The sequence below is a fragment of the Hyperoodon ampullatus genome, assembly GCF_949752795.1.
Source record: "Hyperoodon ampullatus genome assembly, chromosome: 5".
NCBI lineage: Eukaryota > Metazoa > Chordata > Mammalia > Artiodactyla > Ziphiidae > Hyperoodon > Hyperoodon ampullatus.
The window spans coordinates 7,553,702-7,574,081 of NC_136918.1; the positions used below are offsets into that span (position 1 = coordinate 7,553,702).

The window sequence follows — 20,380 nt, forward strand, 5'->3', positions numbered from 1 at the left end:
GCACACACTGACCCACAGGTGATGACAGTGGGCAATGGGCTTCTCTTTGGATATGACTTCTTTGAAGTCAATTAAGCAGCTACCATACAGCATGCCCTTCTATTCTTGGAGAAGGTTTTTGCCTGCAGTGGCCTTTCCTAGGCTGGTCAGCAACTGGGTATCCACGGCCCTGCCCCAAGAGCTTGGCTGACCACCCTCATCCAAAGCCCAGCTTGCTTCACCTGGACAATTCAAGGCCTTTGAGGAACCCCTCTGGTCTAGGATTCCAGAGGTGGAATGATAGTCTGATGGTAGGATCAACGGTGTGAGCTCTGGAAAGGACATCAGAAAGTCCTCCGCATCCATCCTGAAGGTATGCAGATAGAGAAGTGCGAATGGTAGCCGCTGATGTCAGTCACTTAATGTGGTTTATCAGTCAGGATAGGGCAGGTTATGCTGCAGTAACAAATGATCCCCAAATCTATTGGCTTAAAATAACAAAGGTTTATTTTCCATTCCTACCACATGTCCTTCTCGGGTTGACTGTGACTCTGCCCTATGTTAGTTTCCCACTGGGATCCAGGCTAACTGAAAAGCTTCTATCTAGAACGTGGTTGATCTCATGGCAGATGGAAAAAACACGTGGTGAACCATGGACTGGCTTGTAAAGCTTCTGCCCTAAGATGACACGTCACTTACACTCACATTTCATTGGTCAGAGCAAGTCTCAAGGCCAAGTGCTATCAGTGGGTCAGAAAAGTATGTTGAGAACAGAATGCTTTCTATCATCATGTAGTTCAAGTACAGCCTTTGTCAAGAGGGCCTCCCTGGCTTCCCCTGAGACTCTCTATCAATGAACTCTTCCACGCACCAAAACTAAAAGACTTTCTACTGGGTGACTAGAGGTAGGGCCCATTTCTGTCTGGTTCGTTGCTGCATTCTCACCACAGTGCCTGGCATAACTTAGACATTACATAAGCACTTAATGAAGTAACATGGAGTTGCTATTGCTAATCGTGAGAATACTGTATAGAATGAGGCCTGTGTCCTTGAGCACAATGGTTCCTCTCAGCTGAGACCCTCTCCTTCTTGCCATCCTTTCCCATGCCCCATGGTGGACCCTGAGAAGGCATGACTGAGACTCCATGTCTGTCACCATTGCCACAGGCCTATCATGAAACGCTAAGGACACTCTGCCCTCACCAAGGCCACCCAAAGCAGCATGCAAACCCAGCAGTTAAGAAGTCTAGACAGTGACCACTGTCCCCAGGCTCCACGTGGGCTCTCGCTCCACCGCGTGTCCTAAATCTGCCTAAATCCCTGTCTTTATCTACTTGCTGACTCAGAGATGCTTCCCCACCCTGATAGGGGCTCAGGGACTTCACAACCAGACCTCACCTCTGGTTGTAAGCCCCCTGCACTCAGGCTGTAGCTGCTGTGCACCAGACCAGTGTGAACTCTCAGCAGCGTGGTGGGCCCCAGGGACCTTTGTGAGGGTTCCTAAGGACGTCTTAAATATACACTGGGGCCTCCCTGGTGGCGCAGTGGTTGAGAGTCCGCCTGCCGATGCAGGGGACACGGGTTCGTGCCCCGGTCCGGGAAGATCCCACATGCCGTGGAGCGGCTGGGCCCGTGAGCCATGGCCACTGAGCCTGCGCGTCCAGAGCCTGTGCTCCACAGCAGGAGGGGCCGCAACAGTGAGAGGCCCGCGTACCGCAAAAAAAAAAAAAAAATACACACTGATGTGCAGATGTTGCTGCTCCACCTTTGTGGGTTATGCATCCTGTTTACCCACTGGTTTCCATGGGATCCTTTGGGGAGAGGAGTGAGAACTTCAGGAGAAAGGAAAATCTCTCTCAGTTTATTTAACTGCACTGAAAAAATGAAATACAATCTGTTAACTCTGTGAAAGCCTGCACCATCTGGTAAAATGCAGTGTGATGCTTCCCGGGAGGCAACATCTGTGGGTCGGGTAGGGTGGCATGCTGCTCCCCTCACCAGGGAAGACCCGGAGCTCCACAACGATGGCCTCGCCAAGGCACATGCCTCTCTGTGGACAGACACCTGTCCAGGGAGGTGGGGTCCTGGAAGCTGGGCTGGGCTTGGCAGGACACTATGCTGTGTGATAGAAAGAACATTGCTGGGGTTCTGAGAGCTGGGCTTGCCTCTAGCTAGCTGAGTGGCTGTGTGATCCTGGTCAAGTCATTTCCCCTCTCTGGGCCTCAGTTTCCATGTTTGTAAGATGTGTAGGAGGTTGGAGGTGGGTAGGGATATATTGGGAGTATGTGTTTAACAGATGCACACTACCATATATAAAATAGATAAACAACACGGTTTACTGTATAACACAGGGAACAATATTCATTATCCTGTAATAAACTATAATGGAAAAGCATCGAAAAAAGTATATAAATATATACATATGTATATATGTATAAACAATTCACTTTGTTGTACACCTGAAACTAACACAATATTATAAATCAACTATACTTCAATTTTTTAAAATGTGCAGTAGGTTGCAAGATCTCCCTCCCGGTTGATTGAGGTGGTGCAGCGGGAATGTGGGCTTCAGGGCTGGCAAACCCTGATGATGGGTCCCCTTACTAGCTGGCTGTGATTCTAGGCTCGCTGAGCTTCAAGTTTCTTATCTGTAAGCTGGAATCGTAATCGTACTCACCACATTGATGAGTAACTAAGAAAAAGCATTGAAGTACTTAATTCAAGTCTGACACTCACTCAGTGCCCAATAAAGTGTTCCAAGGAAACTAAGAATAAAGATCTGTCAAAATTATAATTCAAAAAGATACATGCACCACTATGTTCATAGCAGCACTATTTACAATAGCCAAGATATGGAAACAACCTAAATGTCCATTGACAGATGAATGGATAAAGAAGATGTGGTACATATATACAATGGAATGTTACTCAGCCATAAAAAAAAGAATGAAATAATGCCATTTGCAGCAACATGGATGGACCTAGAGCTTATCATACTAGGTGAAGTCCGAAAGAGAAAGACAAATACCATGTGATATCACTTACATGTGGAATCTAAAATATGACACAAATGAATTTATTTACAAAACAGAAACAGACTCACAGACATAGAAAACAGACTTGCAGTTGCCAAGGAGTAAGGGAGGTGGGGAGGAGGGATAGAGTGGGAGTTTGGGGTTAGCAGATGCAAGCTATTACCTATAGAAAGGATAAACAACAAGGTCCTACTGCACAGCACAGGGAACTATGTTCAATACCCTGTGATAAACCATAATGGAAAAGAATATAAAAAAGAATGTAGGGGCTTCCCTGGTGGCACAGTTGTTGAGAGCCCGCCTGCCAATGCAGGGGACGCGGGTTCATGCCCCAGTCCGGGGGAATCCCACATGCCACGGAGTGGCTGGGCCCGTGAGCCATGGCCGCTGAGCCTGTGCGTCTGGAGCCTGTGCTCCTCAACGGGAGAGGCCACAACAGTGAGAGGCCCGCGTACCGCAAAAAACGAAAAAAAGAGAAAGGAACCTCAAAGGGTGGAGTTCTGAGCCCAGTCAGCCCTTCCCTGGTTCCCCCATGCTCAGGCCTGCGGCTCTGTGTGGGCCCTGTACGGGGCCCTGCTAGATTGTGTTGGCTGCTCTGGCTTGAGCTAGAAGTCAGGAGCCCTGGGTGCTCAGCCTGCATCTCCCTGGCCACCTGAAATTTCGGGAACCAACACATTCCCTGTGAGCCCTAGTCACCAGCTGTCGTCATGCTGGACAGATCCTGGTGTCCGAGCCAGCTCACTCATGGGGCCGAGCAGCTGTTGCCAGGTTGCATTATTCTGGGGAGTTCTAGGAAGATGAACTTGGTCCAAAGACTACATAGCTCCCTTTCCCCAGCCACCCCCAAATCTCTACCTGCTACCATCTTGATAGAGTTCTTTCTTTCAAATACCTATGGAGGGTGATAACCTTTAAGGCTTTGTTAGTCGTTAAAACATTAGTGTGAATTAGCTTATCAGATAAGTAAAATGGACATCAAATAAGTCTCAAGGGTTATAGGAGAACAAGTAATATTGATGAGAGGTGGGGGGCATGAACAAGAGGCTGGATGAACAGGCTCCTGCGAGCATTGGGTAATGCCCGGAAGCATCTCACGAAGGTACTGGGTAGAAGAAAAGGCACTTATAAACATTAATGGAGCACCTACTATGCATCAGGCATGCTACCAGGCAAAAGCCCCAAGAAAAACGCATTAATAATGCAGTCAGCGCTGCTCACACTTCCCCTTGATGAGCATAGCTGCAGGGTGATTGTAAATTAAGAGACCGGAACCTCCACTCCCACCTCCCACCCCGCCATGTCTCAGTCACTGCAGGTCCCAGAAGCCTTTCGCAGGGCGAGCTCCTTACAGGGCTAAGCAGAGCATCTGCTCTAAGGATACAGATGTGTCACACAGCCAGCTTTCAGTTGCAAACCCATGGGCATCTGTTCCAAGGCTGCAGGGAAAACTGGCTAGGTTAAACATCTTCAAAGAAGTACATCGCTTTCCAATATGGCACCTTCCCGAGAGCTTTTCATGTGTCATTTTAACTGTAGATGTTTGTAGTGGCTGACTCTGAAATGCAGCCCCTAGTTGACATGAGGCCCTGATATACAGAATTCAGAAGTCCAGTGTCCCCAGACAAATGGCAGGTAATACACACAACCACTGTCCGTTAAACCCATTTATGACTGTCGGGTCAGTGCTGTGCCAGGTGGGAGCCCACACACACTTGGTCCCCTGCACCGGGCATACTGTGGACTCCCTGGCTCTCGTCTCCTGGTATCAGGAAGCACCTGACCTTCCTCTTCCCCTGAGTAGCTGAGCCCTGCCCCTCTGTGGAACGTAAGGATGCAGAGAACACTGCTGGCAGCACCTGAGCTTCAATGGGAAGTCCATGGCAGCCCAGTTATCCTCCCAGCTGGGCCGTCCTGTCTTCTGGGCCAACCTTGCCAGCTCACTCAGCTCCACCCTCCACAAAGCTGTTGGTGTGATTCTCCCAAGACACAAATCTGTCTATGACACTCCCACGGCCTCAGGATATCCTTAGGCTGGAATCACAGTGGTAGCAGAAATAATAACAGCTCTAACAATAACGACAGAGTTATAGGTAACGTGGAGTGAGCTCAGCTCATTGCGTGCTGAGCGTGCTGCCCCAAGTGCAGGTGCTGTCTCTTATTCAGTTCCCACAACAGCTGGGAGGGCAGGTGGCAGAGAAGGGGGTGGAGAGTCGGAAAGGTGAGGTCACTGGTCACAGTCACAAGGCCAGCAAGCCAGGCCGCCCGCCACCAGGCATCAGGTTCAAGTTCTGCTGACTTCAGAACCCGTGTTCTCAACTGCTATACCATTTGGTCTAAACGAATGGTTGGAAAAAAGCGTGGTGAGTGCAAAGTGACTCATACTCTTATCTCGTGGGGTCAGGACCTGAACTTCCCCCATCACAGCTCTGATCACACTGCATCCCAATTGTCTGTCAGTTTGTTGGCTCTGAGCTCCTCCAGGTCAGGGACTGTGCTGATTCACATTTACTTCGCCAGCACCCAGCAGGGGTCTTGGCGCCTGATTGGTGCTCAATAAATGGCTGACAGGGTAACAGATGGATGAGCGTGTGAATGAATCCATCGACCCGAATCAAACCCTGGCCTTCTCCAGGACCCTCGTCTGCTTATCGAAACCCCCAGGGTAATCTCATTTCTCTAAATTCCTCCAGCACTTTTTTCTTGTGTAATAGTTAAATGCACTCTGTCCTCCCACATGCAATACTTCTGTCTGTAAGTTACTGATGCCTCCCCAAGCCGACCATGAGCAACATGGGCAAGGATGGCATTTAACCCTTCTTTTCCCGAGTCAGCTAGCTCAGGCTGAGCACCTAGCTCTGGGTAAGTATGCCGAGTAGTTCATTCTGACCCAGGAGCAGAAAACAGAACGTGAGGACACCCACCCTGGGAGGAATGACCCTTTGTTCTTTCTGTCCCCATCCCCCGCAGGAGCCTCCTCTGGCATCATCGACCTCTTGCCGTCCCCCAGCGCCGCCACCAACTGGACCGCAGGACTGCTGGTGGACAGCAGCGAGATGATCTTCAAGTTCGATGGCAGGCAGGGTGCCAAGATTCCTGACGGGGTTGTACCCAAGAACCTGACGGATCAGTTCACTATCACCATGTGGATGAAGCACGGCCCCAGCCCTGGCGTGAGAGCTGAGAAGGAAACCATCCTCTGCAACTCAGATAAAACCGGTGAGTCTTGCCTCCAGCCCTCCTGGCGTCTGCCCGCTCTGTCCCAGCTGCTCAGTCATGGCCACGGCCACCAAGGGCGTGGGAGAAAAGTGGGAGTGTGAGAGGGGCCCTGGGAAAATATTCTGGTCTCTGGTTTTCTGGCTGATGATTTCCTCGCCTTGGGGTCGAGCAGGACCAGGAAAGGGAGGCAGGGTACAGACACAAAGAGTCAAAAAGCTGGGATTGGTGGTTTTCAGACTGGGTTCTTCAGAGCCCCAGCATCCCCAGAAGTAACTTAGGGCTGCTATATGAGGTGGGATTGGGGGAGGAGGCTTCATCCTTACTTCAAGCAAAGCAGCTCTACCTTCACTGTATTATATTAATATATAGACAGATTTCCAGAAGTTTATTTTCAATGAAAGGGTCCTGCTAATTTACAACAGCAGTTTGAAAATCACTGCTGTGCATAACGATGATAGCTAAACTTTGTTAGGCATTTTTCAGCTTGCTGAGCCTGCGTAAGGCGTTCACAGCTTGGTGGTTAAAAACACTCCACCACTTATTGGCTGTGTGATCTCGGGCAAGTGGGTTAACCTCTCTATGCCTCACTTTCTCAGTCTATAAAATGGGCATGATAGTATTATCTACCTCATAGGGGTTTGTGTGTGTGTGTGTGTGTGTGTGTGGACATGTTCTCAGTTTTCTTGGGTAAATACTTTAGGCATAGAATTACTGGGTCATATTGTAATTCTGTGTTTAACTTTCTGAGGAGTTGCCGAACTGTTTTTCACAGTGGTGTGCCATTTTGCATTTCCATTAGCAATGTGTAAGGGATCTGATTTTTCTACATCCTTGGCAACACTTGTTATTCTTTTATCAGGAGTAAATGACAATGTATGTATAGCGCAGTAGAACAGTACCTGAGGCACCGGAAGTCTAACTGTGTTAGCTCTTCCTATTCTAAACAGTGCCTCACATCTCTAGAAACAATTTTACAGACGCATTACTGTGTTTCCTGTTTTAAAGATAAGGAAACATCCCTGAGACTTTAAGTAACTTGTCCCAAGTTATTCAGCTGGTAAGTATCAGAACTGGAATGTAAGCTTAGATCCAGCTAATTCCATCGCTATGCTCTGGTCACCACACCCCACATGCAAACACACACACACACACACACACACACACACAAATACTCTGATATCTTATGAAAATGTTATGTCTATCTTAAATTGTAAGTCCACAATTTCCCATTTCAAATGCTCCTCTTGTTAAAATACCCCAAATAAATGATAACTACTCTACAGCAGATAGCGCAGTGAGAAGACAGGATAGAAGAACGGCTGACCATTCAGCTTTGCAGCTGAACAGCCAAAGTTCACATGGCAGCTTTTCCACTACTTAAGGAAAATCGAGGAGTTGCTAATGTCACTGAGCCTTAGTTTCCCCATATGCAGAATGGGGAAAATAAACATGAAATAAGGTATGAAATCACGTAGCAGCTCCAGATAAAAAAATCTGTGCTCGACTAATTAACTTGATGTTCTTATTGTCATAATCATTATTATTTCTAGTTTGATTCCACATTATACAGCTACCAGGACCCCACATTTCCTCTTTCAATCAATATTTGTGGTAGAAGCCAATGTATTTTCTGGATATAGAAACTGAAACAGGGGGAGTTGCCCAGCTTATCCCAGTCATATGGTGAATCTGTGTCAGAGCCAGTGCCAAGGATTTGTTTTCCTGGTCCTTTGTATAGGAAGGACTCCACAGACCCGCTTAAGTTGGCACTGAGGTTTGGGACTGGGTCCAGAGCTCAGCCCAGGACCCCAGGAATCACCCTGTGACCCCATCTTCGCAGTGTCTGGTGGGCTGTCCCCACCGTGATCCAGAGCCAGCATCAAGGAGACAATGGCTTAGGAGAATACAGATGCATGCAAAGCAGCCCTGGCTGGGGTTAGCGCCCACACACATATAGTCCTTTCTGAAATGTATCAAATACCCCTGGGAGGCAGGCCTGACAAATATAGACCTCTGGCTTACACAGGAGGAAATTAGAATATGAAAGGTTGAGCAACTGACCGAGGATAACACAACTGATTATCAAAGGAACAGACTTGGCCCTAGCTCCTCTGGCCCGCGTTTCAGGTCCACGCTACTAGACCAGCGGCTCTCAAACCTGCTCTGCACTAGAATAACCTGGCGACCTTGTAAAAGTACCTAGATGCCAGGGCCCTGCCCCAGCTCAGGAAGTCAGAGTCTGGGCGATTCTTTTGTGCAGCCATGGCTGAAAACTCTGCATTAGACGAAGATGCCTCACTTTCATCAGAGCAGCACCCCGAACAGGCATGTCAGCCCCTCCAACCCGCAGGCTCTGGCGCTGCTCAGCTTTGGGCTCAGTATGAAGTAACCCTTTGCAAATCAGTTCAACGCTGGCACAAGCAAAGATGAGGAAGATTTTCCTCTAATTTCTCTGCCTTAAAAAAATACCTATAGATATCTCCTTGCCCTACATAAAAAAATTATCAGGAACGAATTAAAACTTGATTAGAGCTTTTATATGTCAGAAAAATGTCCAAGTTATAAAAGCTACACATGTTTATAACAGGCAGCCTAAAAAACACAGAAGAGTATAAAAGAATACAAAAGTCATCTAAAATTCTAATACCTGGAGGGATTTTCTGTTAACAGTTGGTATATTTCACTACCAAATGAAATCTTATTTTTACTTCTATATATATGTAGAATGTTGTTACAGTTTTCCATCTATTTTTATAATACATGTGATACCATTATGTTATGTTTCTCTTAAATAACATTACATATAACCAGATCATTTCTCTACGTGATAAAATATTCTTTAAAAATAAGAATTACAGGGCTTCCCTGGTGGCGCAGTGGTTGAGAGTCCGCCTGCCGATGCAGGGGACACGGGTTCGTGCCCCATTCCGGGAAGATCCCACATGCCGCGGAGCGGCTGGGCCCGTGAGCCACGGCCACTGAGCCTGCGCATCCGGAGCCTGTGCTCTGCAACGGGAGAGGCCACAGCAGTGAGAGGCCCACGTACCGCAAAAAAAATAAAATAAAATAAAATAAAAGAATTACATGACAGTCTTCTGTTATTAGGCTTTATTATACTTCATTTAACTGGCTCCCTTTTGTTAGACATTTAGATTGTCTCCTTTTAAATGCAAATAAAACAATGCTATAATAGGCATTCTCGTAATATATAATAAGCATTGTTGTATATACCTGTATGGATGCTTCTGATTATTTCCTGACCAGAAGCTGAATTACTGAGTCAAAGAATATAAATGTTAGGAAAGCTATCGACGTAAGTTACCAAGTCGCCCTTAGTGAAAATTGCACTAGTTTCCGTCTTGCCCACTAATTAAAACTTACCAGTGCTGGCCTATCATGAAGTAATTTATTAATAGTTGGATAAGAGAATTGATTAGTCACCAAGGGCTAATTGCAGTTTTCAGAAAGAAAGAAAACCACTCTCACCACCACCAAGAAGCATCTCGATGACAAACACCCTTTCATCGGTTTTTCCTCCTGCCATTGTCCAACAACCCGAGGTGTGGCTGGGGATTGAGGTTGCTCAGCTTTGCTCAGATATTCAGGGACTCAAGGTACTTCAATTATTTATCGCTGCCCTTTTCAACCACAGAACAGAAAGTTAGAATAGAGGGTTGAACACAGAAAGGTTTTATTAGCTAGACCAGAGAGTGGTGTGACTCACTTTTACTCACACTTTCTGGACCAGAATTTGCTCCCAAGGCTCCACCTAACCATGGGAGAAGCAGTGATATGAGTTAAGCTACGTGTCTAGGAGCAAAGGAAACAAGGTTAGCTGAATACCCAGCAATGGCTCTACCGCAAGGATACTGCATGAGGCACTGGTGCCCCCTCCAACGCCATCTTTGTTGGCCCTTTTCTTTCCATTCCTGGTGTGAGCAGTTTCTTTCCTGCCCTGTCTTAGAAACTTCTCTCCCAACACACATCTGCTCCTCCTGTAGGTCCCCTTCTTCCTGGCATGCAGCTCTCTTGCTAACTCTGAGTTTTCTCTGAGTGATACGTGCCACCTGTAGTCCTAGCTACTTTCATACAGGGCTTTCCAAGACAGAGGGGCCAACCTGGTCCAGCAATCACCAGATGACAGAGGCAGAGGTGCCAGCCTGCTAGAGAGCGCTGGGATGGTCCCCCAGCCTGCTGGGAAAGAAACACTCCCACACTTCCAGAGATGCGCAGAAAGCCACTCAGAGAGACCGAGGCTGTCTGAGGTAGAGAGGAGGTGGGAATCTCACTCCCAGCTGCCTGTTGGCTGAGCTGCAAACACTTGTACATCTGCTCCAGGCTGGTGTTAGAACAGAGCCCACGAGAGCTCTGGGGAAGTTTGACTCGTGACCCAGGAGTTCAGGGTACACGAAAGCTGGACTCGACTCTTGCCCAGGGGGTGTGAAGGCAAGAGGCTGATGGGGGCGGCCTCAGCAGTCCCTCAGGGGCGGCCCTCAGGGGTGGCCCTACTACAATTTGGCAGAACACAGATGTTTCTGTTCTAGTCATGGAAACCAAGTGGGCAACCAGAAATGGTCACAGCTACAGCCAAGAGGTCTGCATGCCAGGAAGAGGGGATCCATCAGGAGAAGGAGATGTGAGCGGGAGGGAGAAGTGACCAAGGGAGGGCAGGAGCTGAGAGGAATCACGAAAGGTGTCAATCATGGAAACAGCACTTACACCAGGAATGGAGAGGTAAGAGTCAAGAAAGGTGGGATTGAAGCTGGAACTAATGTCCCAGGAAGGACTGCCTCACTTATCAGATCAATTCCTATGTAAAGATTATAACAGGCCCTTTCTTATGGGTTTGGGGGGTGGGGAAAGGAGAGCTAAAAACATATTTCACCGGAGCCCAAACCCACTTCCGTGGCCATGGGGGCATCTCTGCAGAGCCTCTCCAAAACCCGGCCAGTGCACCCATGAAGCAGCCCATATGTAGACACCCACGTGTCGGAGGCCACTGGACATCCCTGGGAAAATGACAAACTTCACTGCTTCTTTAAAGAGACTCCACTTCTTTCCTTCTTAGCCGCTTTCCCCTGCCCCTGACCGTGACGAGCTGGAGGAGGTTCGGGGAATGAAGGAAGAGTGAAAGAACACACCTTCCTCGTCCTTTCCCCACCGGCGGCCACCAAGCCACGGGGCGAGGCTGAGTAGCGAAGAGGGGAAGATCTTTTAACTGATGAGACACGGGTGCTTGATTTGGAGAGAACCCTTACAGACTATTTTAATATCTGAAAGTGACCAGAATACATTAGGATCTGCCAGAGACGTGGGCAAAGAAATGGGGGGCGGTTACCAGGGAGAACACTGAAGGACGGGGAAAGAAGTGAAGCTGATTTCTGAGTGTATCATGTTACCAGCGCAGTGAAGAGCCAGTTACCCTGGTGTGGGTGGTGACCCCAGGCACCCAGCTCACGGAAGGCAGGGGAGGGGGGACCCTCTGGAGGGAGGCCAGGAGTTACTCCCACGAGGTCTGTCCTTTCATTCTTCTTCCACCTCGTCACCACAACCTCTCCTGACGCCAGATGAAGCTAAAGGGGAGAAATCTGCTTTCTATATCTTCCTGATAGTTATCAGCAGAAACTATAGGAAATCAGTTTAAGCAACAGTGAGGGAAACAAGAAGTATTTAGTAAAATCCCCATAACCAGACCTGGGTGTTTCATCAATGCAAAGGTGGAGTGGTCACCCGAACGTTGGCCTTGGCCAAACCTACAACACTTGGCAACTGAACATTCTCCTTCCTTCCATCCTTTGGTTGCCTCCTGAAGAACGGTAATGCTTTTGTGAAAACAGCATCTGACACTATTTTGTTACATAATCATGGTCACGAGGCAGTGTAATAGTCCTTGTAATAACTAACAGTCATTGAGCATCTGTTCTGGGCAGATGCTTTACACACATTTCCTCATTGTATCAATTAAGAGGCTTTCAGTTACAAGGAACCGGAAATACAGATCAAACTGATATCAGATGATTAAAAATCAAAATAATAAAGGGAATGTAGGGTTCTTGTAACTAACAGAGCTAAACAGCTTCAGGTAAAGTGTGATCAAGGTCCTGGGTCCTTTTCTCTGCAATTTTTCAGATCTGCTGCCATACGTATATCAATTTCACGTTAGCAAATATGGCTGCAGCAGCTCCAAGCTTCCCAGTTATATACTGCAACTTCTAGAGAGAGGTGGTGGTCTCTTCTATTTGCTTCCTGCTAAGAGATAGAGAGTTCTTTCCCAGAACTACTCAGAACAGCTCCAGAATCACTGGACTAACTTGAGTCACTTTCCTGACAGAAGCCCCATGGCCAGGAGAATGGCCTGTACTACTGAACTCGGGCCTGGGTCCTGAACCATTCACTGTTGCAGGGGGCTTTTCATGAGCGTATTTGGCTGAAACCAACTGAAAGCCCATGCCTAGAAGTGGGACTGGTGTTGATTCCTCCCACTCATACCTCCACGGGCAGGGTTTGTACAGGATGTTCAATAATCAATCACAATATCCTATTCTCATGATACATTAGGATAGCCCAGCATCCCTGTCATGATACCATGAAGGAAGTCGAGCCTCTAAGAGGCTGTATAACTTTCTCAGCATCATCTAGAGATACAGCTCCACCCCCAAGTCTCTCTGAATCTAGGGCCCATGCTCTTTCTGCTGTATCTGGTCACCTGCTCATTAGCCCAATATTTATGGAACATGTGCATCATATTAGATTTCTGTGTGTGCTACCATGTGTGAGTCCTCTGAGTATTGGTCGAAGAACAGCTCCTTACCTTCCCAGGGCTGTTATCTTGTGACTATAGGACATCTTGGCTGGGACCCATGGTGTGATTTTTTTTTAAGCAGGAAAGGAAGTTTTCTTATCAGGGGAGAGAAAAGTCCCATCTGTTGTCTGTGTATGGGGAAAGAAGTATTTATTCATTGCTTTGGAAATTCAGGGAACTATGTCTAACGCTGGGAAATCAATGTCCCCTCCTCCCAGCAACTAAAAGTGAGGCAGCTTTCCTTAACTGCACACAGATTAGGCAGAAAAGGAGACCTGCTCTGTGGTTGCTGTTGGCAAGCCTGATGAAATAAAATAAAAGCCCAGAACTCTGGGAGAATCCAGCTATGGTAAAGGAACCCAGAGTGGCTGATGTGATTGTTAGAGAGGCCCTTTGACCCTCCCAGAAGTATATGTAAAAAAAACCAAAAAGAGCTTGTGAACCTATGTAATTTTATCCAGGATCTGATGCAGTATCTGAGTATAAGTTAGGTTGGTATTTTAAGCCCAAATGGCTACTCAGCAGAAGTTTTGCTGTGAGCTTTCTTGAATCTTCCTCTTTCATTTCAGAGAGCTCCACTATGTGTGTTCTAGAACGATTTATTAGACCCAGTTGTAAAAGAGAAAACTGGAATGCCTGTTTCTTTGTTTTCTGAGGTGTGCTAAGTGATGGAGTGGAGATCAGCACAGGGAATCTGGAACCCCTCAAATCCTCTTTCTGCTTTTCAGAAATGAACCGGCACCACTACGCCCTGTACGTGCACAACTGCCGCCTTGTCTTCCTCTTGCGCAAGGATTTCGACCAGGCAGACACCTTCCGCCCCGCGGAGTTCCACTGGAAGCTGGACCAGGTATGGCACACTCACAGCGCGCTTGCCCCCTGCTCACCCGCGTGCGGGGACGGTTGGTTGGTCCAGGGATGGTGGCAGTGGGTAGGCATCTCACGGTTCTGGTCACTTGCTGATTTGGGGGAAAATCAACTATGGGAAACACACAGCATCTTAAAGTCAGGATGGAAACTGCAGCCTTAAAGACCAGTCGGAGGTGGGGAGGGCCACACTTCCCGGCTAGAGCCAGCACCCGTCAGTAGGTGCCAGCGTGCATCTTGTCGACTTCCTCCGCGCGGAGGTCCTGGGAAGCTGATCCTCTCCATCCCCAGGCCCAGTTTCTGATCTTTGTTGGCGCATATTTATGTCATATATGCTCCATGTCTCCTCTTTGATGCTCTCTTTGGGAGACGGTGCAGCCTCGCTTTTGGTGCCACAGGTTGAGAACAGGGACCTGAGGACTTTGAAGTCATCAGTGGCACAGTGCCCTGTGAGCGGTTCATGTTCTTTTCTGAAGTGGGAAAATCTCTGCCTCACTCCAGGGCCTTCTGACTTGTCATCACAAGGGCCGCTGTGTCGTACTTGTCAATGACAAATGAAGTGTCTGGTTGGAATCAAAAGCTTTGAAGTGTCTGTTTCGGAGGGCTGTGCAGCGCTGAGATTGCGGAGGTGGCACTTCTCTGGGTGGCCGTGCCGCTGAAGAAGTGTCAGTGCAGCAAGCCCAGAGTTGGCCTTTGCTTAGATTTGAAGGTGGGGGGCATGAATTTTTGTTCAATGGTTTTACATTGTCAGAAGGGAGGGTGGCAGTCAGCAGGGAAGAGGGTCATCAAATGGATGCTGCTTAATGAAGCCGATGAAATGATGCTCATTCTACTGCATCTCTTTTTTGCTTTCTTTCTGCCCAGCCCATATTCTGGGAGCTTCTGGGGCCCCCAGTCTTCTTTTCTCCCTCCAAACCTCCCTGTGGGTGCCACCTGCCTCATCTTGTCTAGGGCTGAACGTTTCATAATCCTTTCCCTTCTCTTTCCCAATTACCCGTGTCTACCCCACCCTCTTCCTTTTCTACTTAAGCCTCAGACCCCCAGTGGGGCTGATCTCAGAGTGTGTCACTGGGAAGCATGCCAGAAGGAACTCATTTCCACCAAGATGAGTATGATTGCTACCCCCCTTCCTCCATACAGAAGTACTGACATGTGCTCTTTAAAAGAGAGATTCATTAACCTCAGGGAATGTCTCAATGGTGGAACACCAGGCAGCGTGACAAGGTCAAGGATGCCAGGTTGATGCAAAAGATGTTTGAGAGAGCCCTGTGGCAACTGCCTTATCCATTCTCAGTAAATCCCATCCTGCTGTACCCCAGGGTTTTGGAAATACGGCATCTGGATTAATATATGTTCCTCTGAATTAGGAATTCTGGGTCTTGCAGAAATTATGCTATCTTGACATTGTTTATTTGACTTCCCGGCAGCCTCTCAACTAACTTCTAAAATGCCATTTGGCTTATATGGGATGTTTTTATAAATACGTAATACGAATTGAGGTGAATTAAAATAAATTCCATATCATGAGGGGTTTTAATAAAAAAACATTGCTGTACTGGCTGAGATCATTATAGATGCCCTGCAGCATTTCCTAAGATGGGATTGAGAAGCACTGATACAGGCAAATGAAGTCACAGGGTTTGGAATTTAAAATAGGTGAGGAAGGAATTCTGGTTCTACAGATAAAAAATATAGTGAATTTAGGAATTCTGAAATCTGTTCCCAAAGTGGTGAATTGAAGGAGGGGCTGAGAGTCACTGAATACCTTCCAAACTACTCTGATCTCATTTATTACCATTCATGGGTGCCTGCTCTGTGCTAGGCACACTGCATGAGTGGCTCATTCTCATCTCTGCCCCAGTCCTGCCAGGTGGATGATATGAAGCAGAAGACCACGGTCCAGTAACTTGCCCAAGGTCACACAGCAAACCATGGTTAGGACCTGCTTTTTCCGTAGGTTAGGCTGCCTCTTTGGTGCACTTGCTAATTAAAATTTTAAATGTTTTTATTTTTTAATTTAAAATTAATTTAGAGATAGGAATTATGCAAAGTGCAAAATGTTTATAGTTTTGATGAAACCCTATGAAACTGTCAAATCTCCACTTTGCTCAAGCTCAGTCTTCCTTGTCTTAGCTTGGGCTGCCACAACCAAATACCACAGCCTGGGTGGCTTAAACAACTGACATTTATTTCTCACAATTCTAGAGGCTGGAAAGTCCAAGATCAAGGTGCCAGCCAATTCCATCCCCCCACCATGAGGGCCCTCTTCCTGGCCATAGACAGCAGCCTTCTCACTGTGTCCTCACATGGTGGAGAGAGCTTGGGTACATTTCCTTCTTCTTATAAGGTACGAGCCCTATTGAATTAGGGCCCCATCCTTATGACCTCATTTAACCTTCATTACCTCCTAATGAAGGTTAGGCCCTTTCTCCAAATACAGCCGTGTTGGGGGTTAGGGCTTCAGCATATGAATTTTTCAGGGACATAATTCAGTCTATAGTGTTCTTCTACTAAAGAAATTAACATTAAAAAATGTAAAGGCTGCCTATTGATGACCAGAAGCCCCAGCTCACTTGGACAGCTGCTTATGCCCTGAAATGAGCCACAGTGGGTGGGATATAGGAAACCTCCACCAAACTCATGCTAGCAATCCAGTGGTATATACAGACAAGCCCAGATTTCTCTGTCCCCTGTTTAACTCCCTATGTAGACAGAAACTTACCAGAAGTTTCTTGGAAGTACATCACATGATGCCCAAACTGTGTATACCTGATAAAGTATCCTCCCTCAGGAAGCCATCCCAGGTCACCCTGTGAGTAGTTTGCCTCTCCTCTGTGCTCCCCAGACTCTATGCTCCCCAGACTCCCCAGTACTTACTCTATCCTAGTGACACATTTGTCCTTCCTCTCTGCTCACTGGGTGCTGAGATCCTGGCGGGCAGGACTGTGTCTTACTCTCTCCAAATTCTCAGTGCAAATTGTAGCCCTGAGCACACAGTTGGTGCCCAGTAAAAGTTGGCACAACGATGAAGGGATACTGAGATCAAAAGAAAGGAGAAGTGAAGTGAGGGAGGGAGAGAGAGAAGAAGAAAAGGAAAATTGAAATCTTTTAAAACCTCCTGGTGATTGATTGTTTGATCCATTTTTATGGAACACTTTAAAATTCTAAAATGTTGCCATTTTTACTCTCTGGGTCTCAAACGTTCAGCTTTGATCTTGATAATAGATTATTTCAAAGATCTCACTGACTTTACCACCAGTGGCTCTGTAACTATTACAAAACTTCCTGGCCTTGGCCAGAAAGGGCTCAAGCCAATCTAATGTATTGTGTGTTTTCAAATTCCTGGCCCATCTTAGGGATTCCAAAGCATAATAAATGTTCTACTGACTGATGGGACCTCATTTATTCTGAGTATAAACTGTGTGCCAGGCTCTGCAGCTAAACTAAAGCCTCTGCTCTCTGGAAGTATCCATGATAATGGGGCAAATAAACACATAAACAGACAGTGTACAATCCTATGTACAGTCCTATGTGATGTGTGCTGAGACAGAAGGCAGGGGGCCAGGTAGGGGGAGTCTGTGGGAGCCCATTCCAGGGGCACCTGCCACTGGGAAGGGTGGGAGAGCCAGGTAACTGGCAGGGAATGAGTAGGAGGACCATCTTCAGGGGACTGTAAGCTTTCTGTGTGTCAGGGCACAAGGACGGGGTGGAAGGGGAAGGTGTTGACAGTGTTACAGAACCTGGACTTGGGTCCTCTCTCCTGCATGCAGTAAAGCCAATCTACTGACACAGGATATGGTGAGGGAAAACACAGCGTTTATTGCAGGGTGCCAAGCAAGGAGAATGGGCAGCTCATGCTCAAAAGACCCGAACCCCTTGATGGCTTTCAGGGAAGAGTTTTTAAAGGCAGTGTGAGGGAGGGGCCCTCAGCGTACATGATCAGCTCGTGCACAATTCTCAGATTGGTTGGCATCAAGGTGAAGTTTCAAGCATCACCAATCTTCTGGTTTCAACCAGTCTGGGGTCTATGTGCTCTTGGTCAGCAGTTTTCATCTGGTGGGTCTGCTTCCTGTAAAACAACTTAGAAATGTGTGTCAGGCTTTTATCTGTATGTTTCAGGGAACTGGGGGTTCGGTGACTCTGCTATGTGCGTGGTTTATAGTCTCAACTGTTACCAGTTTACTGGCCCAACAGCTCTTCTTTGTTTCTACATCTTCACATTCCTAATCATTAACTCTTTTAAGCCAGTCTAATGTTTTATGTGTATTTAAATTCCTGGCCCACCTTAGGGATTCTTTTAAGACTCAGGGGAGACCTGGGAGACTAAAGCAAAAGCCTTTTACTTCAAAAGACAGGGACACAGGGGCTTGGGTACAGTTTCAACAGGTGTTAGGACCCCAGTTTGGAGGAGCAGGTGGGATTTAAATGCCAAGAGGCTTTTTATATCATGTTATTGAGTTGGTAATTTATCCCCAAAGAATGGACCACAATCAGAGCATTTTGTTATTCAATAGAAGACTAAGAATTTGAGGGATGTAAATGTGAGGAATGCTAGTATGATGTTCATAAAATGTACCACATTTAAGCAAATGTAACTCAGGCCAGGCCATTCAGTGGGGCCAGTAGCAGGGGTTGTGATAGAATCAGGGTCTTCCACTTCTCTTTCCACAGCCAGGAGATCAATCACATGACAGAGGCTGCTTGTCTGCATGGAAACCAGGGTGTGATAGGTGGGCGGGCTTCCACATAGCTCTTCAGGTGTGTGCCCAGGGAGTGTGGTAGTTGTCCTGGAGGAGCTGAGTGCTTCCAAAAAGCCCACCCCTTTGCCCTACACCTCAGAAGGCCTTTGCCAGCGTATATGGACTGCCAAGTAAATCCATTACCAGGCAACCCCAAGAAATGCCCTGGAAATCCAGTGTACCTCTTGAAAAGGGATCATAACGATGAGGAGACTGTTATTTTAATGGGATTTTTACTTATGATCTGCTAATGCAAATCCCTCAAGCCTGCAGTTAGTCATGTGTAAACCCAGACAAGGGCAGAGGAGATGACCCAGCTGCCAGCTCACTTGGGAAAGGTTTATTCAATTGCAGCCCCTCCTGGCTTTCATGTTATTTGGATATGGTAGACTCAGCATCACAAATTCTAATGATCTTCCCTTTGGACTTGCTGGTGCTGGGAAGGAGACCCGCTGATACTTTACAGCCTGTTCACCTATTGGAAGACACAGCTTGAGTGACAGCCTTAACGGACCAATAAAAGCACAGGTGCCCCAGGCTCAGACAAGGGAAAAAGATGCATCTCTGAAAAATCGCAAGTAGCACAGGAAGCGGAAGTGAGATACATTCTGTTGGCCATTGCCTTCTCTGTGCCAGAACTTGTTAACAGGCACTGGGGGAGAGAAGAAGGATATGAATGACCCTGTCCTGGGAGCCCACAGCCCTGCCCAGATTATACCCAGTTTCAGAGACCCTGGAGAGCATTCTCCTGCAAGAGTCCCAAATAATTATGGACAGGAGAAGCAGTCAAAGCAAGTATGGATGCCTGGCTGGGTGAATGTAGGTCCTCATTCAGACTCAACCACCACACAGCTCCAGGCCACACAAGAATCCAGGCCTGGTGCAGTTCCAGTCGTTCAGAAGTGAGAAATCAGATTTCTACAGAAAATCTTCCAATTTTTAATATTTTCTCATTTTAAAACATATCAGCAGACCAAACAAATGTTCTGTGGTATACCTTTATACTCTGGTCGCTGATAAAAACAAAAACAAAAAAACAACAACCAAAAAACCCCACTATCATTCGGACACAGGAAAACCACACCATAACATGACTATATGAGAAGTTTAAACCTTCTTTAATGAGACCCACTTGTCCTTTCTAAGCGCTTCCTGTCCTAGCCCCTTGCCCCACCCCTCATGAAGAATGCTGGATTCCCAGTATCAGGGGGAGTAGGGGGCATGTCTGGTCCCCAATGGCCCCACACCACACCCAAAGAAAAGGGGCCAGTGTGAGTGGGACAGGGTCCCTTAGACCCAGGTGGTCTTCTTTCCTCCCACATAAAGGAGAGAATAAGTCACAGGCCCAAATTCCCCCAGAAACAAATGACAGAGTCAGGATTTGAGCCAAATACTCACATTTGTCAGGCCAACGCCTTTGCCCATCAGGTCCATTCTACTTGCAAAGGAATCTAAAGCCCCTGGAAGAGGCAAAATCCTTTATTCTTGGTGAGAAAAGAGTGTTAGAATGATGTAGAATCAGTTTATCTGCATCTGCTCTAACAGCCAAAATGGGAGTCAAATGAGTGAGTTGAATCATTATTATAGCCAAGTGCCAAGGAGTTAATTGGAGAAGGGTCAGTCCAGTCCAGTCCAGACCAGTCATCTTAATGAGCAAAATAATTGGGCATTGTCAGTGCTCTAATTCCACATTTAAAGACTAACTCTTGGATGCACTGGCCGTGTTTCCTCTGAAGCAG

The 20,380-nt window shown here is 47.1% G+C and overlaps 1 protein-coding gene across 2 annotated transcripts in view; it reads left to right on the forward strand.

Annotated features, from left to right (window-relative positions):
• CLSTN2 (calsyntenin 2) overlaps positions 1 to 20,380 on the forward strand; it is a gene marked incomplete at both ends in the record, with an annotated part of 642,483 nt that overhangs the window by 536,893 nt on the left and 85,210 nt on the right. For both annotated transcript variants that reach the window (XM_079704858.1, XM_079704859.1), the window contains 2 exons: positions 5,985 to 6,233; positions 13,764 to 13,885. In XM_079704858.1, coding sequence (XP_079560984.1) covers positions 5,985 to 6,233; positions 13,764 to 13,885 — 371 coding nt within the window. The remainder of the gene's footprint in view (positions 1 to 5,984; positions 6,234 to 13,763; positions 13,886 to 20,380) is intronic.